General features: G+C 39.0%; 1 protein-coding gene across 3 annotated transcripts in view; it reads right to left on the bottom strand.

Moving 5' to 3' along the window:
- PFKP (phosphofructokinase, platelet) overlaps window positions 1-25,103 on the bottom strand; it is a 43,171-nt gene extending 18,068 nt beyond the window's left edge. The window contains exons 1-12 of one of the 3 annotated variants that reach the window (XM_058042325.1): window positions 24,739-25,103; window positions 16,916-16,989; window positions 9,997-10,074; window positions 7,571-7,760; window positions 4,937-5,102; window positions 4,254-4,298; window positions 4,051-4,159; window positions 3,503-3,598; window positions 2,677-2,769; window positions 2,203-2,328; window positions 1,553-1,617; window positions 787-856 (exon numbers count right to left, since the gene is read on the bottom strand). In XM_058042325.1, coding sequence (XP_057898308.1) covers window positions 787-856; window positions 1,553-1,617; window positions 2,203-2,328; window positions 2,677-2,769; window positions 3,503-3,598; window positions 4,051-4,159; window positions 4,254-4,298; window positions 4,937-5,102; window positions 7,571-7,760; window positions 9,997-10,074; window positions 16,916-16,989; window positions 24,739-24,823 — 1,197 coding nt within the window. In that variant the 5' untranslated portion in view covers window positions 24,824-25,103. Of the gene's footprint in view, window positions 1-786; window positions 857-1,552; window positions 1,618-2,202; window positions 2,329-2,676; window positions 2,770-3,502; window positions 3,599-4,050; window positions 4,160-4,253; window positions 4,299-4,936; window positions 5,103-7,570; window positions 7,761-9,996; window positions 10,075-16,915; window positions 16,990-24,738 lie in introns of those variants that run through there. The other 2 variants (XM_058042333.1, XM_058042341.1) reach the window with 2 other exon arrangements.
- Window positions 25,104-26,083: the final 980 nt, after the last annotated feature.

Genomic DNA, 26,083 nt, shown 5'->3' with positions numbered 1-26,083 from the left:
CAAATATTTATTTGGGAAAAAGACTTCTAGGAAGTATAACAGCAACATCATTATGCAAATAAGGTAACAAATGGTCACAAACCACAGTTAAAAGAGGAATTAACAAGATGAGATGACATAGTGACCAACTATGATCAAACAGAATTATTCAGTAAACTTCTAATAAACCAAAAATAAATCCCTTCTAAGATTTGTTTGCACACAAAATTTAGTGTCTGCTTCCTAAATAAATCCAAATTTCCTTTTATACAAATCTTAGGAACTACAGAGAATCTAAATGTCCATTTATTTAATTTAAACTGTATTATGCATAGTGACTTATTTCACATGAAGGTGATGGATCTGCCCTCAGTACTGCTTTCCATGAATTCCTGTATTTGCCCTTACACTTGAGTGGTTTTACCCTTCAAAAGGAAGGCTTAGAATTCTTTTAATAGAGAACCCTCCTTTATTGAAATATTTTCAGAGTCTTAATCATGATCTTAAACTATCACCCCTCCTTCTCTCCATGGTAAGAAACAGAGGGCAAAATAGTAACTATTAGGACCAGACATTTTAACAACTGGGACCAGCTGTACATCCAAGACAGAAGGAAACTGTCTTCAGCAATTTTCTAGTTACAATTGTATTTCACTTTAAAACTGTTACCTATTATTAGAATAAACTAGTGTGCTTCAAGTATCTTCATAATATTTAATTTGTAACCTATGCTATAATAGAGGTTTGAAGGGAGTTATTAATGGATCCCAAAGCAGACATGCATTGCACTTTAACAAACCCCCTTACCTTTGGAAGCTCAGCATCTGGCTTTTTGTGCGACAGTAATTTGTACGTGTTAAGGTTGTTTTCAAAGCTCCTAAACAAAGGAGCAAATAAGATAAGCAAATAAAATAGTAACATTTTAAACTCATAGCTATTTTAAAGGAACATTTGAATTTTTCAGAAACATTAAAAAATTGGTATTAAATATTGACACCATGGTTAATGCACATGCAAAACATGGCAAAAACCGGAAATGAGAGAACAATGAAAAATATTCAATTCTTTAAGATAAGAGTCACAAAATGTAAAACAACTATGCAGGTAATAAATTAGTTATCTAGACTGGGGAGAAAACATTTTATTATCAGATGACTTGAAACAGAAATCACTCTCCGGACAGGACTGAAGAATACCTCCTCCAACATTACTGCTGGAAAACTACCAACTACTTAAAAACAAGCTCACAGGACTGGCCTCAAATTCATGAATAAACAAACTTATGGCAGCTACCAGTCAGGTCATACAGCACAGCAGCTTTTTGCTTTGTGACCAGTTAGCCCAGGAACAGCTCCCAGTCTGACACAGCAGAGAATTACAGTTTGCTTTGTTTTGGTGCAAGTAAGAATTTCAATTATTCTATTTAGGCAACTCTTCTGTCTTCTCTCATTCTCAAACCCATAAAACCATACAGTTAGTAAAATATTTAAAATAAAATGTCATGTGCCAGCATAACAGCAAAACAATTATTCCTTTCTACAGCAAATAAACTGATATAAGCTATTGGCCATACCTTCCACGAAGCCTCACAGCCTCAAGGAATCTTCCCTCATCCATGGCTTTCTGGACTTCTTGAGTCTTGAAAAAACAAGTTGATTACTCAGTATGTTTAAAAAATACAGGACTTCAAATATTTAGTATATTCCATGTTTTAATATATTTCCAAAGTGAAAAAAGAAATACTGACATTTGCTCAATTTATGAGCTACCACCTCTCATAGAATAAATTACAGGGTGGAGGAGAAGAAGAAAGTAGAAACAAATACCTAAAGCTTTAATGGGACAAAGAAATCAACGTATCTATTGTGAACTTTTTTCCTTCAGTTTAAACTGTGCAGTTTTAGTGAAGAAACCTGACTTGTGTATGACATGTAAATGGATGCAAGCATCTGAAGAATTTGTTGTAACAATAAAAACAGAAGTTCTGAGATGAAATTTTAGAAAACATTAAGAAGTTATGTATTTGTTATTCCTTGATAGTTTGCAAATGAATAGTGAATAGTAACACATAGAGAACATATATGAACTTCATTATTCATTCCCAAACACGGGAAAGTGCTGAACACATTCCATCAATGTCCTAATGAGGACAGGCAATTATTGTACATAGTAATCTGTTGTAGTAAATAAATAACATAAACTGGCTTTTTGCCAGAGCCTCACCATCTGCACACACTCCATCAGAGGCAGACGGACAGCCTGGTTTCCAGACAGGGACACAACACAGGCAGGAGTATCGGGAGTAGCTTCTAAAAGGGCAAGCACGGCTTCCACACCCATACGACTCGCCTGCAAGGAGAGAACCTTTGAGTGGTCAAGCTGGCACTGAAACACACAAGGCCTCCAACCACAGAAATGGTCCTGATTTCTCCACAAATCACTCCTTGGTAAGGTGAAAAAGTTGTGGGCTGTTTACATCCATAAGTATGGATGATTAAGCTTTGCACTTCGATCTTAAGCATGGATTCCTTCCCACAAAGTGTTTCACTACTCTGAATTAGAGCTATTCAGACAGTCAGTGTGAGATAACAGTTGGATTTGTCAAGTTAATCAGGTAGAGAACCATCCCACCCCAAATAAGTAATAAAATGCAGTTGTCCTGTGTGGTGGCATGAGCAGTTATTTGGGAATACTCACAAGAATTCTGTCAAAAGCTGAAGGGGTTCCACCTCTTTGCACATGGCCCAGGATGGTTACCCGGGTGTCAAAACCAAGCCGCTGAACCACAAGCTGCAAAGAATTTCAAAGTACACTGGGTTTATCATTACCATTATTTATATAGATGTTAGCATCATGTACATTTAACACCACTTAATGCTAAATGTTACTTCACAAAAGTGCAATTCTGAATGAAGTCAAAGGTATCTCTAAAACTGACAGCTAATGGAAAACAGAACTTATAGTCACAGGACAGTTAAATCCCAGGTAAAGCCAGAGTATCATAGCTCCTTTCCACCAATGACTATTTCCCAATTTATTTCTTAATGAGCCCTTTAAAAAAACAAAAAAGGCATAAAAATGCAGCTTAAAAATTTTTTTAATCTTAAACACCAATGAAATTTTTAGCAAAGCAACCATTTGGACAAGACTTTGTCCAAAGCACACAGTATTAGTTCACTGTGAGACAGACCAATATTAAAAATTTTACAAGACATACAAAGTAAAATAGGATTATAAATATAGGTTTGAGCTGATTTCAAACTGTCAATTAAGGCACACATGAAGCAGATGCTTTTGAATTGCTGTGTTGCATTACAAAGAGAAAAGGTTCCAATTAATTGCCACTGAAAACATTGCCCTTTAATTTGACTATGGAATTTTAGATGATAAAGCACAAGGATAAAATACAATTGTGTGATAAACTACTTAATGGGAACAGATTTACTCTACAGAAATGTTATTGTTAACAATAAGCCCCATCTTATGAACAGAAATCTTGTATCATAGGGATGTTGACACTTACATCCTTAACCTTCTCTGATGTTATAGGTTTGTTGTGGCAATCAATAGCTCCTTCAGCTACAATAATAATATTCAGCCTTTTCTTTCGTGCACGGTTCTGTAATAAAAATAAAAGCATATTCCTGTAGTTAAAAAAAAAAAAAACCAACAGTAATTTACAACATAATTTTATAATCATTTGCTATACATTAAGCTGCTAGGATTTGAGGAAACATTCCTTGTATTTGATCACTCATACGTGATGTGTTCTCAGCCTTTTATTTTCATACACATCTTGTCACTGATTAAGTAAAATGTCTAACACCAAATTGCTGAGGAAATGTACACATATGGCTTATATAGATTTAACTTTATGCAATTCCCAGGGCAGGTCATATGACTTCTCAAAACAATCACAGAGTACAAGAAAAGAAATGTTCAAGATCACAGAGAACTTTATGTGACACCAAAACCAAAGATTTGCTCAAAGTCCTGATCACATTTTTTCATCACTGCTTAAATAAACATGCACAAAGACATGAGGGAATCTCAAACACATTGACAAATTACCTCTGAAAGCTTAACACACATTGAATCTTCCCAGCCTTCTTCTGGTGGGTATTCAGGAATAAACACCCAATCTGCACCACAGGCTAAGGCACTAACCAGAGCTAGATAGCTAAAAAACAGAACAAATTATGAGACTTTTATGGTTCAGATTTCTTTCATAATTGCACCCGTACAAGACACAAAATGCTGAAGACAATACATACCCACAGTGTCTCCCCATAACCTCCAGAACAAATGTCCTCTGATGGCTGTCAAAATAAGAAAACAAATTAACTGAACCTAGTATCATGAAACAGCTTGTGTTTACTATGATTACTGAACTCAGAATTCCTTAGCAAAACAGAAAAATATTAGAAAAACAAAATCATTATCATATTAAATAATATATTTCAAATTAAGTATCTTCCAATGCATTTTCACTACTTTCTTGCAAAACATGCTATGAGAGAAGATATGAACCTTTACTGGAAATGTAAATGATGCAGACCCATAGTTAAGAACTGTAATGGTATAGCTGTATTTAAAAAAAATTAATTGCTTCATTCTTACTGAAATAAAGCTTATATAACACAGATGCTATTTTTGTATTATTCATGGTGTGTCTGGATCTTCTCTAGCAGACTATGGCTGAAAAAGACTCAAAACATTGAAACCAAGTCTGCCCCTAAGGCTGATGCAGTCTCTGTGATTGCATACTTGAAGTGCTGCCATAACAGGAATGATGAAAAAGCACTTATTAAGAAAAAAAGAAACCAAGACATTTGAAACATGCGGCCAAAAAGAAATTTTATTTCCCCACCTACCTAACCTCTATTTAAAATGAACTTAAACAAAAGCATAAGCATGTGTGCATTTGTTATCAGTCTCTATAATATGCTCAATTTACCTCTGAGCAGTGGTCATGATGGCATCCACAACTTCAATTATTCTGTGCAGAGCTGAGTCAGTACCTATGGTCATATCAGTGCCACAGAAGTCATTGTCTATGGATCCAACCATTCCCACAATGTTAAGGTAAGCATATTTCTTAACAGCCTCTGCATCAATCTTTCCTGTAAAGAAGTATTCAGAGAAAGAACTGTAAGACTACTAAAAAAAAAACATTAGATGTATTGCTTGGGTGCTCTACTTTTATAAACTAAACATATCCAAACATTAAATTATGTTTAGATATTTTAGGCAACAAGGTTAGTCAAAACTACAAACAAAAGCCAGTCAAACATCCAAACAAAAGAATCCTGCACAGAACTCCTTACAGTAAGGAAGGAAATAAGAGCTTTTCAGTCCATTTCAAAGTGTCAAATAATTATCAAGTTTGTAACCAATCTTAAAATTGATGGTTTCAAATTAAAACAGTAGCATTCAAACTGTAGTTTCAGTGTAGAACATGCAATGAAGAAGCAAAAGGATGCAAACTGGATGTGATTATGGGCATATATAAACAGTTAGAAACCAGCATCCAACTTTTGAAGACTTCTCTTTTGCAACACTGAAAGGCTCTGATTTCATGATTAATAAGCAAACAGAACAGAAAAGCTCCTATTCTACGTCTTAGCAGTGTCTCCCAAGACAGCAATGAAAATGCTGCATCATCCAAGAGCTCTAAAGGATCTCAAGGATGAAACACCTTAGATGCTTAAGCACTTAAAACTACCTTAGTATCTGTGGATGGGATGGTAGTAAATATAATGCCAAATTTTTAATATGAGATTCAAGTACTATGTATCAGTGTGTTTAATGTCTACATTAGAAAAACAGCAGAAACCATAATGAAAAAATATAACTAATGTCCATGAAGATATATATATAACATTGTGAAGAAGAATCAAAATGTTTTCTATGAATGTATACCATGCATTACAAACCTCTTCTAGAGTTCCAAATGTGACTTAATATCTGGTTGACATATTCTACTTAGATTTCTAAAAAGCCATTGACAAAGTCTTTTGCCAAAGGATTTTGAGGAAACTAAGCAGTCACTGTACAAGACAGAAGGCTTTTCATAGAGTAAATAATGTGAAACAGAGGTAAAAAATACGAGGCAGTGGTAAACACAAATTCTTGTATCTTAGGAAGGAAATCAATGGAGCTCTACAGGGATCTGCGCTGTTCACTCAGCAATAACCTGGAAAAGGGAATGAGCAGCAAAGTGCCAAAGTTCATTGATCAAACTGAATTATTTGGGATCTAAACATATGGAGTGTTTGAGAAGAAATGAAGACTAGCAAGACACAGTGAGCAGTAAAGTATCAGATGGAATTCATTGCAGATAAATGTAAACTAAGACACATGAAAAAAATGTACCCTAACATCACAAACAAATAACACTATTTCCAGCATAATATAAAAATGCTGTTTTCATTAATAAATCAGCTTCAATGCTCAATAGCAGTAAAAAAAATCAAAATATTAGAAAATATTAAGAAAAGAGTAGAGAACAAAACAAACATCATTATACTACTGTGTAGATCCATGGTTTGCCCTCATCTTGAATACTGGGTGCAGTTGTGGTCCTCCCCACCTCAAAACAGGGTAGAACTGGAAAAGGTTCAGAGAAGGGCAACAAAGATGATCAAAGATATAGAACTTACATATAAGGAACAACTAAGCAAACTAGGATTCTTCCATCTAGAAAAAGAGATGATGAAGGGAAAATAAGACAGCTGTAAAATCTCAAGTGGCATGCAGAGAGGAAGCAGGATTGATCATTCATGGTTTACTCTAACACAGAAACTATGGATATCAAATGATCTAGAAGCCAGCAGGATCAAAATAAACAGAAGAAGATTCTTCACAATCTTCATTATTCAGTGAAGCTGCAGAACTCCTTGCTACACAGTGTTTTCAGCAAAATTCTCTATGCCTTCAAGTAGACTGTGTACATTCATGAAAGAGAAATTCATTAAGGACTGCTAACAGCATCTGGTTCAAGAAGCTCCAAAGACAGAAATGGATGGAACCCATCAGAGTTTTTATGCATTATGAGTAACACATAGCATCAACACAGCATTATTTTAGTCTTTACTCTTCCCTGTGCATTTTTCTGGATGCTATCAAAGGCAACTACTGGGCTGGCTGTACTTCTATCAACAGCCTCTTAATGTTCTGATCTTAAACAATGACACATAGGAAGGAAAGCATCATAATTTAATAACATACAAATGTGTCACTTGTTGTAGGAAAGGAATTACCACCTCAGATTGGATATGAGGGCATAGAGCTTTTCAAGCAAAAGGTATGAAGCTCAGATCCTGAAAATTACTCATAATAGAGGACAAAAGCCACACAGATTGCTGCCCAGTGACTTATTTGGCTGTTTTGGATCTTTACGATCCACATGAGCGGATCTACAGAAACCAAAAGGTATTATTTTTTAAGAACTACGCGATTTCCTAGAATGACGTATTTGATTTTTAAACTTTAGACGTACCCTGCGGATAGAGCCTGCACCCCTGCAGTCAGGGTCCATAACTCCCCTGCAGACTGGAGGGGAAGCCCAGGGGGCTGAGGGCACACTGACCTTTCTGTGCCAGCTCCTCCAGCAGCCCGCTCCACTCCTCGCGGAAGAGGTTGGCGCCGGTCAGGCTGCCGTCGCCGCCGATCACGCACAGGTTGGTGATGCCCCTCTGCACCAGGTTGCAGGCGGCCTGCAGGCGGCCCTCGCGCGTGCGGAACGACTTGCAGCGCGCGCTGCCGATCACCGTGCCCCCCTAGCACAGGCAAGAACAGCACTTTTATTTAATTCAATGTTCCAGAACATTGCTGTGCATTTCTAAGATGGATCGGTGATGAGGTTTGTAGCATAACCTCCGTCTTTCAATTTTACAGTGAGGTAAGGTAATGATATACAAATTATCAAACCTGTGGGAATTTATGTTCAAGAACAGATACATACACACACAGATATACACACACACAAAAACAACAAAAAAAAAACACTCAAAAATGACTGATAAAGAGCTACTCTGGAAGGAAAATGTTAAATTACATCCGATTAATTTTAGCAGTATTAAAATAAATAGGTTGCTACTTAAATTAAAAAGTGATATATTAACTAGTTAAGAATTTACATTAATTTGCCTCAGTGTGGTATTTTTCTCCCAAATATCACAAGATACCTAGACAATAAGAGAAAAAAATGTATCCCTGAAATTCAAAATTAGCATCCATTGTTGTTCCACAGAATTATGGAAATAAATGTCTTTAATTCCTTATAGACCAGACTAATGCTACATTTTCTTTTTTACTGATTATCTGTTGCATTTATTAATATGAATTTAAAAGCTTCTTTTGCAAATCGTGGTATTTTTAAAAATAACTGAACTGCCCTGTCACTGAAAACTGCTGGGTGTCTTGCTGGACACACATCATTGACACATCTTCTGTGTTTATGTTGTTCAGTCATTTAAGAAGTTTAATTTTTGCCTTATTTATTGTCACAGTAAAAAGTAGTATTTTTTTGTCCTGCAAGCAAATCTGGAGATGATTACATCCCTTTTGCATAAACATTCCCTTCACTTTAACTAGTAGTAAATCTGTCACATCCATCTACATTTGAACTTCAAATCTGGAGTGGCTGTACTGACACAATTCACCCTATCAATAGATATTTAAGCTCTCAGGCCAGTTTGTCACCTGTGTTGCATAGCTGCTAGTGGAAAGAAAAAAGAAAGTGGAACAGAATTCAGCTGTCTCCAGAAAAAAAGACAGATGTGCACCCATGGAGATGCTGAAAAAAAATCAGAACTAAAAAATGTCTCTAAAACTAGGTATTTTCATACTTAGAAGAAAACAGCTGCAAGAGGAAAAAAAACTGTACTTGAAACAAAGTGTTACTTGTTCTGAATAAACAAATACACAATGGGCTGTAAAATCTTTCTCATCAAAACAACACATTCTATTCTGTAAGATACATGCTGAGGTTCAATGTTGGTCTGCTGCATTACCAGCAATAAAGCTCAGAAAGATGTTTTTCTTTTACCCTACACATGTACAGAAGCCTACATCCTGCTCCTGCCTATGCTCTTGTGTGGCTTGTCCAAGAAAACTCAATTTTCCTGTCATCATAAAATTAATCTGGATGATGCTCTTAGTCATATTGTTTAGTTTTAGGACTCAATGGTCCTTATGGGTCCCTATCAACTTGATATATTCCACGATTCTACTTAAAAATTCTGCAAGATAGACAAGGGGGAAAAAAAGAAGTAGAGAAAAACAACCAAACACAGGGGACAAAATACCTCACAGTACTCCAGGGCATTGGTTTAAAAAAACAAAAAATTGTCTCTGCTAACTGTTTTGTGTTCATTAACTTTACAAAAAAAAAAACCAAAGAAACCCATGCTTCACCTGGAGGTATTTTCAGAAAGCTTGGCAAGCAGTAAGGCCTCTTCCCCAAACATAGCACCTGCTCTGGAAGAGGCAACAACATTACCATGCTGAGCAAAAGCTGGGGAGATCCAAATGGCCACAGTGCAGAATGCTGGAACAAAAATGTACCAAGGCACTGGCAGTATGTGAGCTCTGCAGAACTGCACTGTAATTACATCCCTTACTATAATTCTAAATCCACTTACACAGAAAGACAACAGGGTTTCGTAAGAAATTAATTGCCTTGCAAAACAGCTGTTTCATGTTTTAGCCCTATAATGTCTTTTCTACTAAATATAGACTTGCCTGTATGGCTTCAGGAGGCTAATGACAGGTGACATTGCAAATCTAGAACAAAGATTTTCAAGATAATTTCTGGGCTCCAAATTCAAGACCACACCAAGATCTCCAGCAAGTGTCAGTGCAGAAACCAGGCTCTGCTGGAAGAGGCACGTGCTGGCCACTCATCACACCCAGTCCAAATACACAACTCCAGCAGGCGCCTGGATCTGGAATTTTGGCTCTTCTGTTTGAATAAAGAGGTTTTGGGTCCCACTCTCATCCCACAGCACTTACCACTTGCAGGATACTCGAAACACTTTCCCATGAAACTTCTACAATATTATCACCTCCATCAACCATTCCCTGGTAACCCTGCAAAAGGGAAAGTATTTCATAAGTCTGATTTTAAAAACTACATCAAATTTCCACTACAGTAATACTCACTTTGTGCACTTTAATTAAAATTTAATTAAAAACATTGAATTAAAAAATACTCAATTTAAATGAAACTGTGTTCAAGAAGGTATCAGTGCTTCCTTTATGGGGGAAAAAGCAAAACAAACCCTCCTACTAAAGGATCAGTTACAAAAACATCATCAAGATAAGGTAACACTTTACTGAGATTACACAGCTATAAAACTAGAATGATAATGAGCTTCTTCTCGAAGAATAAATATTCAAATATATTTTCAAAAATTTACAAAGAACTTTGAAATGCATTATAAAATATGTTCCTTAAAAGCATAATCTCAGCCTGGGGCCATGAACTTAGGAAATCTTTGTAACACGTTGTACATTTTTCCCCACAGTGCTGGTAATAACCAAAACATGATAAAGAGCAATAATCTAAATTTTTTCATGAAAGAACAAGAAATCAGATGACGCAACCTTTTTTCCTTTTTTTTTTTTGAGGCAGTCACACAATAAATAAAAGACATTTAATAGGAAAGAAATACAATTTTTAGTGATGCATTTAAGAAATTCCTAATACCTTAACTTAAATGGTCTTCTGAAACCACTGCATGCTGTCATATGAGAAGAACTTCACTTATCTGGAACAAGGAAACCTATCCAGCAAGCAGCTGAAGGGTTTTGTCTGGCTTTGCTTTATTTCCTCTCTATAAAAATACTAGCAGGATGGCAATTACAGATTATTTTCCATTAGGTGATATTGTGAGCATTGATTTAAAATAAAAACAAAGAAAAGCAAAAAGAAAAAAAGAAAAAGAAAAAAAGGAAAAGAAAACGAAAAAGAAAAAGAAAAAGAAAAAGAAAAAGAAAAAGAAAAAGAAAAAGAAAAAGAAAAAGCAGCCAAGTCCTAAGTTTAGAAAACTCTAACTGACAGACACCAGAATAAAACTGGAATTATCATTCAACTTTTTGACATTTATTTAAATTCACAGAGAAAATCATAACATGCTAAAGAAAATAAATAAAGAATTACTAAAGAAAAATAACCATGGCAGTGTTTATGTCTCCATTTTTAGATTATGTGTATATATTCCCCATACCAAGGAACAATCAGTTAACAGTTTTTCCTCTCTGCACTTTTTTGTTTTTTTTTTTTTTTTAATAAGTCAGGAACTAGAAAAAGAAGAAATTCAGAAAACAGCAAAACTGACATTATAAACTGGAAAAATTTAATTTGGCACAATTCAGGGTACATGCAGAATTTACTCAATAAGCAGTAACTTGGAAACATACTAAGCCTATAGTGGCTTAGTATTCATATAATATATATGATATTTTATGTCAAACTTTGAGTCCTCACCAGCACAAGAAAATTAGAATGTAAAGATAACCTGGACACAGCAGAAGTACCAGTTACTCAATTAGGCACTTCAGGATTCCAGCACAGATTCCAGGGGGAAAGCATGAAAGTTTCTGCTCAGTGAGACTTGACTGAATAATTTAGAGACAATATGATCAAGCAATAGCCAAAAGCATCAAGATGGAAAACAATTTATATCTCTAATTTCTGCCATCCAACAGACCTTTTCAATATCTTGTACATTCTCATGTGTACGAGGTGTATCTAATGTATACACACAGAATGGTGCGGGCTGAACAGAACCTTAGAAGATCATCAAGTTCCAGTTCCCAGCCATCAGCAGGGACATCTCCCACTAGAGCAGGCTGCTCAATGCCCATCCCACCTGGCCTGGAGCACTGCCAGGCTTGGGGCATCCACATCTGCTCTGGGAAACCTGCTCAGTGACTCAGCACTCTCACAGTAAAGAATTCCCTCCATATAGCTAACCTGCATTTCCACTCTTTCACTTTGCCCCCATTACTCCTTGTCCCACCATTAGTTCCTGGTGAATTATATTCCCAGTTCCCTTGTGGGCCCCTAAATACAGGACACACTATTTCTATGTTAATGTACACACACACAGTGACTTGAAGAGCTAAGCCATTATTTACAAAATTTATTAAAATTAGAGCAAAGTGGAAAATGAATAATGCTTAATCTACATAGCAACTTAAAAAAAATTCAGCCTCAGATAAAGTGGAAAGATCCTCAGAAAGAAACATTGCAGTAGATACAACTAAGCTTGATGATGGCTAATAAGTTACTAAGTTCATTCAGCACCAGCTTTGCTTGTTTGATTTTTTTTAAACATAGAATTGGATGTTACTTGTATCATTCAGTACTGGAGTGAAAACTTTCTCTTTAAGTATTTCCATTGACAGCTACAATAACTCAAGAGATCCACTGGCAGTAAATAGTGTAATGTTGCATCTTAATTCAGTTTGTAACACTGACTACAGTAAGCTGCACTGAGAGCTGACAACAACATGTACAGTACATGTGTGCTCAAGTCATTCACCTTCCATTTTAACTTGAGAGGAAAAACAAAAGTGCATCCAAACAAGTATTAAATATAAGAAATCTATACAGAAATAAGACTGATGGAATAAAATTCCCAATTTTCAGATTAACAAATCTAAAACACAGAACAAAGTAAAGAGATAAAATAGTAGATTAAGTTGTAAGACATCAAACACCTCATAGCTAGGCTAAGGATGAGCTATGACCCATTCCTGCTCCATGTTTCTTTAAAATAGAAGGAATTTGTGCATTTCAGTCAGGAGTTCATATCTGTGCAGACAAGTGAGAACTGGGGATATATTAACAATTCCTCCCACTACAAGGTAAGGGCAGGGAACCTTTGGAATCATGATCTGTTTTAACTGTTATAAGAACTTTTCCTAATTCAGTTGTCTGCCAAGTATGTGTATGCCACCTCTGAGTAAGGCAGGTAGAACTGTCACATTGTTTTCCACACCATTAAAAGATACAAGCTATAGAATTAGAACAGCTTTCTAAAAAAGCTATTGGGGAAAAAAAATAAATTACTAAATACAATTGAGTATAAATGATGATGATTTCCATTTATTGTTTTAGTTAGATAAACACTGATGAGGACTGGACAATGTATGTTTGAAAGTTTACCACTGCTCCAATTGTTACTAAAAATCACTGGCAGATGTGACTACAGATCTTAATATGAGGGTGGGAATCTGTCAATTTATATTAAAAAAGTATATTCTTACTTAGATCCTAAAAATACAGGTGCTTGTGTACTGAGACAAAAACTGTGTAGCAAGAATGGAAAAAATGAACTGTCAAAAAGTGTGTGTGTGAAGATCAGCTCCATTTTATGTTTAATCCTTCATGTACCCAAAACCTAAATATTCAAAGAAGAAGAAGAAGGAATCCTTGTGGGTTCAGTGCTCACAGGGTACATTCACACACTGCAACTCCAGGAGAGTGTGGCAGGAGCAAACATGGCTTCCAGCCTGAATTCTGAAGACAAAAGCTTTTGAAAAAGAACAATCATCTTCTGATGTGTTACATGTGAGACATTTGGGGCTTTAAGAGTTATGTGAATTTACTCACTGAGGATTCTTAGCCATTGCTCAACAACATAAAATAATATTGCCAGTGAGTGCACAAACCCCCAAGAAAAGACATGAAGTTTGCCTCACAGGAATCCATGGCTGCCATCCCATTGCACTCCCAATGCTGGCCTCTGGAGAAAAAGACTCTTAACCAAGATGCACAATCTAAAAGCTCCATAGCTTAGTAGCAAGAGCCCACATCCACTGGGAACTGTGTGCTTCAACCCTGGAAAAAGGGCAGGTTATTTGTATAAATATTTAAGACCTCAAGTTTCTAAAACTGAGCTGCCATAAATGAGAGGCATCACTTTTTTTTCCCATTCTCAATTAAAAAGGAAAAACAAGACAAAAGAAAAATTAACCTGATTTTAATAGTTTCTGATCAGTGGAAAAAAAAATTAAACTATCTCCCTAGAACAGCCTGATACTCTACACATACTTCCAGCTCCTAAATTCCCATACCATGAGTGAAATTAATCCGTGGGTATTCAAATTTTAATTCAGACTGGAGTAGATTTGAGGAATAATAAGATGATAGTCAAGATGGATAACTACAGACTAAAATAAAATATTAAAAAATACAAAACTGTGAAGCTAGCAGAACTGTATAGATTTGCAATTAATGGCAAAAATTTGAAATGTGCTAACTTCAGTGAATTAAGAAATACAAGGGGTTTTTAAATTTTATATCTAAAAATTCATGGGTTTTATACAAATTATAAAAAAGATATATAACAAATAATAGCTTTTATATAAATTATCTTCTAGTTTTCACTTTCACATGAGTTTACTCTTTTTTTCCTTTTGGGACTTGAAGTCCAAATAGGCCATGAAGTCCAGTATGTAACTGTTTCTTTATTTGGGCTTTCATAAAACCAATTTTAAAAGGCTAGAAAATTACTTAGGTCTTATTCACTACCAATTTTAATTAATTTATCTTGGTAATTCCTCATCACAAGATGAAGAAAAATGGAGTTAGGAAAACAGAATTACTTTTTTACTTAGAATATGGAACTAGTGCTGCCCACAGCTGTAGAAGACAGATGGTTTTGCAGTGTAAAAAAGGTCCAGACACAGCTACAGGAGAAATAAAGGATATGATGACTACAGCAAAATAAGCTTGAAAAGGCTGAGACCTTTAACTCCGTTTTTGGATCCAAATACTTTTTTTCTTCTTTTGGATATGGCCACTTCAGGTTTTTCCTTCATTATTTCAGAGCAGCTTCAATACAAATATCATTTTATCCTGATCTAAGTGTTAAAATGCTCAAAACGTTGGCTTAAGATACACTATCCTCTTTGCTTACACACTCAAGTAACTCAGAGGGAATACTTTATTAAAAGCATTAAATAACTCAAACTATACCCAAAAATACAACCCCTCTATCCATCACACAAAGGCTTAGAACAGGGAACATTAGTGACAAGTATCAGAAGAAGACTTTTACCTTCTATTACACTTGTCACCTTCATCTGTTTCCCATTTCAAAGGGGTAAAATTAAACAGCTGTTTCATTTCGGTGCCTGCAACTCTGTTTCTCTGAAGTACTTGTAGGCATTGTGAAGGAAAACTGACTTCATATTTCAATTATCACCAGTCAGAGAAGAACAAAGCTTAGTGTTCAGTACTTTACAAAATACAGAACTGAATGGACTAATCTAGAAGCAAGATCTTTTTCAGAGCCCATACTTGCAAATGAAATGTGCATTTCCTCAGAGACCCTGCTGTTACATTGAAGACAGAAGGACAATACATATGGGAAACTGAAAATTCCCAACATTGACTACTTCTTTTACAATCACTTTTCATTCTGAATTATCTGTGACTTCACACTGGCGAATTCTACCAAACACAGGAGCACCCTAAATTAAATAGCACTATTTTGATAAGTCCAGTTCAGAAAAAACAAGTATTTAAAGTTCTCTTGAAATTTATCACTCTGTGATACCAAATATGTTTAAAAGGTGAAAAAATATGTCAATTCTTTAACTTGATCAAAAAATAAATTCAAATCCAAGTTCTGGCCTTAAAGATGCCCAAAACACCCTCCTTACTACCCTCCAGAGAAGTATCTGACCCATTTCAGTGAGCCTGCACAACAGCTGAACACTGAAGGAATTCCAGAGATTGGCCATGTAATTAGCACACACTAAGTATTCAGAGCAACTTGCCCTAGCACAGTAGTAAGAAAGAATTTTGGAGCACAGTCCTCTGCTTATTTGCATTTCAATATACTTTGCATCTCATTAGTAAATGAGCTATAGGAATAAGCAGACAGGGAAAAACTGGATAAACAGCTACTTTTTAAAGACAAATTCTGTATTTACTATGCACAAAACTAAAATGAAAGCATTTTCTAAGCACTTCTATGAATTCTAGTACTTTATATTTTTATATTAAAGTTAGACTTTAGAAATTTTTTCTTATGATTTGTAATAACCTCAGACTACTAATGAGCTGTACAGGAATTCCAGTGGGAACAGAATGTATTTACTGCATTGTATTTATTGTACTTATCTATTGTATCTATTTATTGTATTGTTTAATCTACAATTGTAAAAATTGTATAAAAACTGAAAGTGCCCTTTACAAGGAAGTCTAACTGCAAAAGTCTATACCAGGAATACAAACAAGTGGAGCATCACCTTGGTACTGACATTAAACTTGCCCCATCTTTTTTTCTTATTGCATGATTGCTACAGAAATTTACAATATTTCTGCACATACAGTTACAAATTTCAACCACAAAATTCTGATGTCAGGACAGACCAAGGAGGGTCAAGTTTTTGATGTGGCTTTTTTGTGTTTGTTGGTTGAGTTTCTTCAGTTGCAACCTATAAGTCAGGCAAGATGGCACCAGTGCCACAGCACCCTTGATCAAAACTAAGCTGTGAAGTGAGGGTGAGGATACATCCTTAGCATACTCTAGGAAAATGGAGTCAAAGGATTAAGAATTAGTGGTTTAAACAGGTTTAGGAAAATATTTATGGAGTACAATAATTGAGGCCAAACATCCAACCAGTGCACAGATATGTAGCTCACTGCAGGGTGACAATGCTTTCAAGTCTTTGGCAGCACACAAAGAATTCCATATATTTAAGAAATTACTTTTAATTACATAGTTTAAGAATATACCTTGTGAGATGTAAATTTCCATAAAAATCAAAAGTACAAAATAAAACACACAGTGAAAAGGAATGGCACCTACAACATTTTTAATTTATACTATTTAGTCTCCATGGTGTTTTTACAAAAACTCAAGTTTAGTGAGAAGACAAAATACAGAATGAATGAAACAAAACTAACCTCATAAATAAAATAGACTTTGGCATTTACATAGATTCCCATGCGCACTACTGCCCGCACAGCAGCATTCATACCTGGGAAGAAAAAGCAAAATCACATTGTTAAAGTCATCCAGCACTTTCTGCAGAGCAAAAGTATTGTGTCTTGAAAAGAAAGGGAACACTAATTCACTCCTAAAGAAAGACAATGACCAGCATCCATTAAAACAGAAATTTGCTTAATGACAGTGCAAGCAGCCCATGAGTATGAAGGGCTCAGAATTATTCTTTGTTACAATAATTATGTGAATGCCAGTGTGTGTGTTAATCAGAGATGAAATTGCTGCTGACTGCAAAATAGCATTGTAGAAGTTACAGCTACTGAACAACGAAGTAAATTAATTTTGCAATATTGGTTAGTTTCCAGTCTGAAATGCAAAACATTCAGCAAGCTAAAATTTAGCTTCTTCAGATAAGAAATTATATTTGAACAGATTTTCTGGGATTTCCAAAATAACACAGGTGTATATACAGCATTTTGTGGGGAGCAGAGCCAAAGTTGACCTGGACAGACGCTCATCTAAAAAGACAAATGTAATTAACATAAATAATACCATATTGACTCATTTGACAGGAAAGTGTCTGAACACCACTTTGGTCCCAAAAATGCAAGCTCTGATTGGAATTCCCTGCTCACAAGACATCTGACAAACAATAATTATGGAAAATTTTCCATTTAAGTCCCATGGTCAAACACTTAACCTCCTGAGCAACAGTGGAATTCCACTGGTCCCTCTACACAGCCAAATGAATTTCTCTTATAATTCATTCCTTCAGATACTGCCTTACCTTACCCATTATTCAGGAACTTTCCAGAACTAATCAACTAATTGCTTCCATACCACCAAAACAGACATAAGAGCTCACACAAAGCACAAAGAGAGAAATAGTTAGGCTATACTGTGCGTCTTGGCACATTAGTGAAAAATGGATGCAAGAAGGATGACAACCCCAAGTGCCAGGCACCAATTCTCCAACACTCCTCCATTTAATATCAAAACAGCCAAGAAGCAGGTAAGCTCTGCTGCTCAACACAGGTGCTAAGTGTTCTCCTCTCTGCAGATATAAAAAGCTTGTAACTAGAATATATAAACAACACAGCAAGTCCCAAAGATCTAATCTTACACAGTATCTACCTTTACTGCAAAAAATATTGAGCTATAAAAGTCAACCTGTCTAAAGAATCCGGCTGAGTTTTTCTCAAAGATTCATAACTTATGAGCACACCAGTAAGTCCCTGAAGTTGCTCAAAGCAAAACAAAAAAATTAAGTTTGCCACAACCAAAAAGTTGGTTTTGCTGTTTATGTAGATGTCACTTACACTTCAGATAAAAATCAGAAGTAACAATGTTGTCACGTAAGTCCTGTTTTAGGAAATTGTAGCAAGAATTCTTTCAGCCAGAGTTGGCCTTGTGGCATAGCTGGAAAAAAGCTTTCCAATGCCAAGCCAGCTAAAAGCACAGCTTTAGACAAAGAAGTGGATGATGCCAAAGAAAAACAGAGACTCTCATCTGACAGTCTGTAATGAAAGGAAAGTTAGCATGATAAATCTCAGATCAAACAGAGCAAAGTTATCTCCTCAGTGAAACAGTTTTCATAACAAAATTAACACCCCTGAGACACAAAGACCTTTAATTTTAACAAACTGACAGCTCATCCCAGCACTGCCATTTTCCACAAACAGGAACACTCAGCACAAGGTACTCCTTTCACCAAAGCCCACAGCTTGCTTCTATTAAAGCACATTTTGTGTGGGAGGCTTTTTTGTTGTTGCTGCTTGGTACTGAGGTTTTTTGGCAGTTGTGTTTTGGCTTTTGGGTTTTTTTTTTTGGAGGGGGGTTGTTGTTGTTTAGTTTGCTGTGGAAAGTTTGCACATAAATCCTTAATACAGCCACATAATTTCTTAGTGAATACCTTTCAGTTTCCATGTTTCTTGCATGAAAAATAGGAAAATTCACAATTTGCCTGCTCTGTAAAAAGGCAAAATACCAGGGGAAAAAAAAGTGTAATCCCACAGAACACAGACAGCATCTTCCCAGTACTACCACTGCAGTTTTAGAAGTTTAGGTAACTACATTTCATTGTTATTTCATGTTGTATATGTTATCTCCTTATAGAGAAAAAGGACTTGGTTGTCTGGTGGCAAGCTCCTGGTTTACATTTCAGAGGGCTGAGGACTAAAGGATATTAAAATTCAATACCTACAAAACACAGTTAACACATTACAGCTTTAGATTTCTACAATTTGGCTGTCTTAACTGCAGTAATTCAAGAAAAAAAAATCATGAAGCCTCCGTAGAACTGTTTAATAAATTTCATTATTTGTGGAATCTTACAAAAGTATTTGTGAATTACTGCAATAACCATGAAATGTTATTACTCGTGCTTATTACTTTATAAGAGATTTAGCAGGTTAACTGTGGATTTAGTCCTGAACAATAAATGCAGTTTGATAAACATATAGGATTAGAATAGCAGCTTCAAAAGAAAGCCACAAGTAAAACCAGTATTTTTTTTAATAATATAAGTATTATTTTAAATGTTTCTGAATTACTACTGGCTTTTGCATTAAAACCTTGGAAAAAGGAAAATATTTATTTTGCTCTTTTGGACTCAGCAAAGATTAAGTGAAATGCAGCTACTTTCAGGGCTTTACATAACATTTGAATTAATTTAAAAGTTGATAATTTATTGTCCTTGATCTTGTTTATTCAATTGTCCTTAAAAGGAGCATTTGGTTTTCATACCAGGGTTACAAACAGTACTGCTGAAATCTTTACATTATTTCAGGGGCTCTCTCTGCCTCCTAAAGAGTACCCCTCTCCTGTGCCTACGTCCTGGTCCATGGGCATCTGCACCACTACAAGAGAGGAGGTTCTACATGAGTTTGTGCTTAAGCCAAGTTTGCCTTGCTTTAGTCAGCTAGACATGCCTTTAAATAAATAACTGTAACATAAACCATTCAAAAGCAAAACGATGCATCTTGGACAAGCATCAAGAAATACTAAAGTATCACCAATTTTAAAGATAAACATTGGCTTTAATGCAGGCTTAATGACTTAGCACATATGTTTCAGTGCTACCCTGAATAAAGATTCAGACTTAAAAGACTATATAGCAAAAATCACTAAGGAAAATGTCTAAACATTACCAAACAGGAAGATTTTATTCAAATATGTAAATGGTTATGTCAGTAAGAGTCTATAATCATCAAAAGAGAAGGAGTCAAATACAAGAACTGAACAAATCAATAAAAACACAACTTGAATTTGTCTGATTTACTTTTAATTACATTACAGATTTTACTGAATAGAATCACAGTAATTATTCTAGATACATGAAGAAAACATCACACAATTTTCCTGAACACCAACTGTATTAGATCAGAACATTCTACAGCACAAATATATACAATTGCAGATGGCAAATGCATCTCCTTCTTAAAAATTAAAATAAAAATCTTAAGAAACCAGCTTCAACCATTAAATCCACTAATTACAGAAGCAGCTTCTCAAGAATACTAAATGCATTGATACAGTTACACTCATCCATTAATAACTGCATTCCTTAATTTTACATACAAATAGTAGTTATCTTGTCTATAGACACATATATATGCATTTCATATACATGTCTATTTGCATGCACTATTCTTAGCTGGAAAAAGTGCCTTTGAGGGGGTCTAGAATTCAAAAATTCCTTGTGACTATGTTCAAATCACATAAGTGTTAACAAATAAACTCTAATTTGGATGTCATAAGAAGAGTATGGGTTGTTTTAGCTTGTGACTTTTAAAAAAAATATTTATTTTACTGTATTAGTTGAGAAGCTTATGGTGGAAAAAGAAATTTTGCCACCCAGACAAGATCAATGCATTTACACTACTATATTAAATACATCCTCAGCCTGTAATGCTTCAAGAGCATGGTTCCATAGTCATGGTCAGTGGTATTCCAAAGCTCTGGAATCCAAAAGGCTTCTTCAGGGTTCTTTTTAAGTTGTTTTTAAACCCAGTATTTGCTGAAGGAGCTGAGCTTTTTCATCTGTTCAGTGCCAAGATTTCTTCTTCCAATCTATGTCACCAGGACAAAACTTGTATATCTACACTACTAACAGAGACTTGGAACTTTGGTTTGCTTGGGTTTGGTTTTTGGGAAGCCTGGAACGCTTTGAACGTAGGGATACAAAACTCTTTATTTCAGCAGGATGGGCTATGATATTCCAGACCATCACATCCCTTACTTGTGCTGTCCTCCTCAACGCTGAATCTGAGTTTGTCTGAAAAACAACATGGCCCTGTTCAGACAATGACCTTGAGTCAGTTGGCTGGGCAGCAGCCTCAGAGCCACAAGCACATCCTTCCCCAGGAGGGCACAATCACCTTCTGTCACAGCTTCCCACGACGCTTCCGTGGTCCCGGAATGGCTCCTGGGAGGCCAAGAGCTACTGACGCGGGAACGTCGGGCACCCACGGCGGGCAGGGCTGCCTGTGCAGCCACGGGCAGCCCACAGAAAACCCAACCCACACAAAAAACCCAACCCGCACAAAACCCGACCCGCACAAAAGTCAGCCAGGGCACTTCATGACCTGAAGCACAATGGCCAGAGAATCCAACAAAGTGAGAAGTGTGACTTATTAAACCCCATTTATTAAACCACCTCCCTGAGCTGCAACCAGTACAATTTAGAAATGCTCCAGAAACTGAACCAACCCATAAATATTGAGAATTGATTGTCAGAACTTCTTTTGCCTCTCAAGGTACTTGTGATTACAGTGGAAAGTCCATTTTTAGCTCACAATTTAACACTGGTTAGCTGAAGTGATACTATCAAGTTTAGTACTTATACATATTATAAGCATACTAAAGAGAGATCTTTTTTTCCTGTGAAACCAATCACTGATAAATTCTTTAACTCCACAAAGAAAAAAAGTCCAGTATGACACATACATATTCTATAGTCTTTAAAATTCTACATATAGAAAAACAAAAAAGAAAAATGAAACTTTCAAGGAAGTAGCAGCAATGCAGGGAACTAACTGAAAACTTACATAGAAAGCCTTGTGAAATTTACATAACTCTACTTTTAAGTTATTAGAAGTACAAATAACAACAAAGGGGTTAATTTCACCTTAAAATAATTTTACGTGTATTTTAGTCTGTGCTCAGACTTACAGCCCAATCTAAATACTAGCACATATAAAGATTTTGTGTTTAACAGGTGTTTTTTCTACCCAATTGTTTGTGAGTTTAGTTTGGATTACAGATATTTTGAAGACTTTTAGTGTCTGACGAATCTATAACAAAACAGAAGACTGGAACTTTATTCCTAAAACTTTTTCGCCTACTTCTGAGTCAGCAGCTTTGCCTCACCTACACTTTGCTGGAACAGATTATTTTCAAACAGCAGTAACAGCAACTTCCTTCTCCGTGTACTTCGGGACTTCACTTCTCTCACACATTTACACTCTGTCCTCCAAAGGGCAAATGACCTTGACAGGGCATGACTCATTCTGTCCCTTGGTTAACTCCTAACCTTCAAACTGACTTGAGGCTGCTTATTTTACACATCTCTGCTGCTACCAAGACAGTAAAGGGTTATGGTCACACACGCTGTGTTGTGTGATTCAGGTAAAATGATCAAGTTCTAAAATGCTGGGAAGGTTATTTCCTTGTTCTTCAAAGTTAGGGCAACAATGCTGCCAGTGAAACAGCTTGGAAGGCATCCAGTTTACTTTTTTTGGTCTTTGTGACAAGCCCAGTCCTTAGACAGTAACTTTCATAGGCTGTTACTTTGGAACTCTCCGTGCTTCTGTGGCAATCCGCCAGATGTAAAGTCTCGATGTTACCCGTGGATTCTGCAAGTCCTTCAAATGCCTTAATTCACACAGGGGCCAGCGAAGATTAGTACTTTATAAAAGGAGATGCATCTGCTGCTGCATTATATAATCTCCAGCCACGCGGAAGCAAGTTGCAGGGCTCAGCCTCTTGCTGAGCACGCTACTGCTGCTTCAGGCAGTGCCCTGCCACACTTTTAAATGAAAATGGCGATTTGGCCACCAGACCATTAACACAGGGATGCTCAGGTTCTCGGTTCCTCCTAGAATCATATAGCAGTGGAACCGATGTCACTGAGGGCAAACTGGTTAAAACTCGAACAAGTGTAGCCCCACCGAGGGGTAAGAGAAGCCATTTAACCGCATCGATTTGTTTTTTCCATCCAGAACTGCAACATTTTCCTCCTCGATGGCAACAAATCCCTTTCATCCCGATTAGAGTTTCGGCTAATCCTAGGTAAACCCGGGGGCTCCCCGTTATTCCTGCGGGCAGGGGGAGGGAGGATGCTTCTCCCAGCCCAGATGACGCAAAGAGGCGGAATCTGCAGCGACTCGCAGCGGATCACGTACACACCGGCGGAGGGAGGGAAGGAGGGAGACACTGGTCCATGCAAGCCACCACCGCATGGACGCGCCGGGAAACCCGGGGAAGGGGAGAGGGGAGGCTGCGGGCTCGTCCCCGTGTAAAATCTGGGGAGAGATCAGTCCCTAACCCACCGAGCTCAGGCAGAACGAAAGGAGAGGCTCCCACCCCCCATCCTCTTCACAAACGCGAACGAGTGCCGCTGCTTCTTTAGGCGAAAGTACTCTCGAGACAGTCCCGGCGAAAAAAAAAAAAAAAAAGTAAAGCAACTGTAAATTAAGAGAAGGTGTTCAATCAATGATAATTGCTTTTAGCAACTCTTCTCGTATAAGCAGAGCAAGAGTCCTCTCGAACAGCACGGAGCGTTGCGTGTTTGAAATCTTAATTAACTGAAACTTTAAACTATTACCATAGAATCACAGAATATGCTGAGTTGGAAAGGACCCATTCTGGTAGGAAAGGAGAAACTAAAGTGTGAAAAAAAATGGATTCTTGACTAGGTATATTGTGATCGAGCCTCTTTTCTTTGCCATCCTTCTTAATGTCTGCAGGTCTTTTGTTCGCCCTGTCCTGTAGTAGCTACGACTTCCTCTACACTGAAGAGATTTAAGAAGGCGAGACACGTTTCTAACATACTCCTACGGGGTGGGAAAGTAAACCACCATCTGAGCGTTCTAAACCACGGGTAGGAACATAAACGTGTTGCTGGTGCCAAAACGAAGTGAAAAAGCAGATGAGGCGAGGGCTGGCAGAGCCCCAGCAGCGCAGCCAAGCCTCCCACCCGCCGTGCAGGGCAGCACGACCTCCTCCTCCCCCGCTCGCATCAGCCATCCCTCCTCACCCCACCATCTCCCCGGGGAAGCAGACAGCTCGGTAGTAAAAGTTACTGCAGCAGCGTTTCTACCCTCTCCCTTGCCCAGCCTAGGGCAGAGGAGGGAGAGGGGAAAAAGGGGTGAGAAGGGAAGAAGGGATGTTTGAACCTTAAGAGCCCAAGCCGTGCAAAAATGATTTATCTTTTAAATGCGCTTAGTAGGAAAGCCGGGTCGAAGGCCAGCACGGAAAGAGGAACCCGAGCACCACTGCAATCCCGTGTGAGCCGCTCCCAGAGCCCTCTCTCCACTCCCTCCATGTGCCGCACCGTGGCTTGCCGACACCAGCCCTGGAGCAGCCCACGCTGTTACCCCGGCCTCCCGCATGGGCGCCCGGCCAGCCGGGGAGGCCCTTCCTTCCTGCCCCTCACACCGCCCTCCAGGGGCTCCTCGCCCTCTCCTCCTGCTGCCCCACTCCCCACCGTGCCCGCAGCTCCCCCGCGGCTCCTTCCCCTCGTCCTCCCCGTGCTTCCGGAGTAAACGGTGCGAGCCGTTACCTTGGGCATCGCCGCCGCTGGTCAGCACCGCGATGGCCTTCCCGGCGCCCGAGAGGTTCTCGAAGAACTTGGGCTGGTGATCCATGGCGCTGCGGGAGCGGCACCGGCGGGCGAGGCGGAGCGCGGTCGCTGAGGGAGCCCCTGGCCGCCGGGGTCTGCCCCCGCTCCGCTGGACCGAGCGTTCGGCCTCTGCGGGAAAAGAGCCCGAGCAGCCCGGTGTGGGTGCGTGGTCACCGGCACGTAAATCTCTGCAGAAAACCTGAGGGAAGGGGCGAGACTGTGTGCAAAAGCCCGGGAAAAAAAGCGAGCCGAGCAGCAGCTCTTAAGCTCCTCTCACCCGCCGCCCCCCGCTCTGCCCCGCCGCCGCGCCCTCCCCGCGCGCCGCTGACAGCGCGGCGCGGCCCCGCCCCCTCAGCCCTGCGGGAGCGGCGCTGACGGGCGGGCGGCGCGGCCAATCAGCGGCCGAGCTGGCGCCGCGAGCGCGGCGGGCGGGGCGGGGGCGCGGGCAGGTGGGCGGGGGCGGCCCCAGCGGGGCGGGAGTCCCGGCGCCGCCTCCCCGCCCTCTTTCCCCTTCCCCCGCTCCTTCCCGGCGCCCGAGGTGGGGGCGATGCGGGAACATGGCTGGCGCCTTGGCACGGCGGCAGTGCGGGGGAGGGAGTTGTGTTGGCTAGAGCTGGCTCATCCTCCCCGCAGTAGCGGCTGAGGAACGCCGCGTGTCTCCGTCGCGCCTGCGGCTCCCCTGGGCAGCCCCTTCAGCAGAGGCTCTCCGGCGGCTTCCCGCCGCCCTCACGGCTCTGCCCTAGGCTCTAGGGGGGAATCCGCTTCCAGCGTGTCGGTTCCTCGCAGCCCGATGCCTCCGGGCGGCTCGGGCTCGCTGGCCCGCCCGGCTGCTGCTCGGAAGGCTCTGGCAGGGCGCGGAGAGCGCGGCTCATTCCCGCTGGGAATGCGGGACGGACAGACAGACAGACGGCTCCTGGCCGCGTCTGGCAGGATCCGTGGCCCGGGGGCGGGCAGGGACACACTGAGGCCCCGAGCTCTGCTCCTCTGGCCTCTCATGCTCCTCAGGTGTGTGCTCCCGCTGAGGCTCCTCAGCCCGCAGTGGGCGTTCAGGCGCCGGTAGGAACAGGAATTCTGTGAGTATTGACGACTGAGACAGAGTTTGAGTCAGAGAGCAACAGAGGCAAAGCAGCTGGGAGGAATTGCTCTGGGTGGGAATCGCAATCTTCCTGCCTTTCTTTTCGTTCTCCTCTTATGCCCTGATGCTTTTGCCTGGGGAGTGGTTAGTGCTAAGTACTACTACTTAAGTGCGCTCTTAAACTCCCTGTATTGTAACCCCACGCTGGCA

The sequence above is a fragment of the Melospiza georgiana genome, chromosome 1, assembly GCF_028018845.1.
Source record: "Melospiza georgiana isolate bMelGeo1 chromosome 1, bMelGeo1.pri, whole genome shotgun sequence".
In the NCBI taxonomy this organism is placed as follows: Eukaryota; Metazoa; Chordata; class Aves; order Passeriformes; family Passerellidae; genus Melospiza; species Melospiza georgiana.
This window is presented reverse-complemented; position numbering and strand designations above follow the sequence as displayed.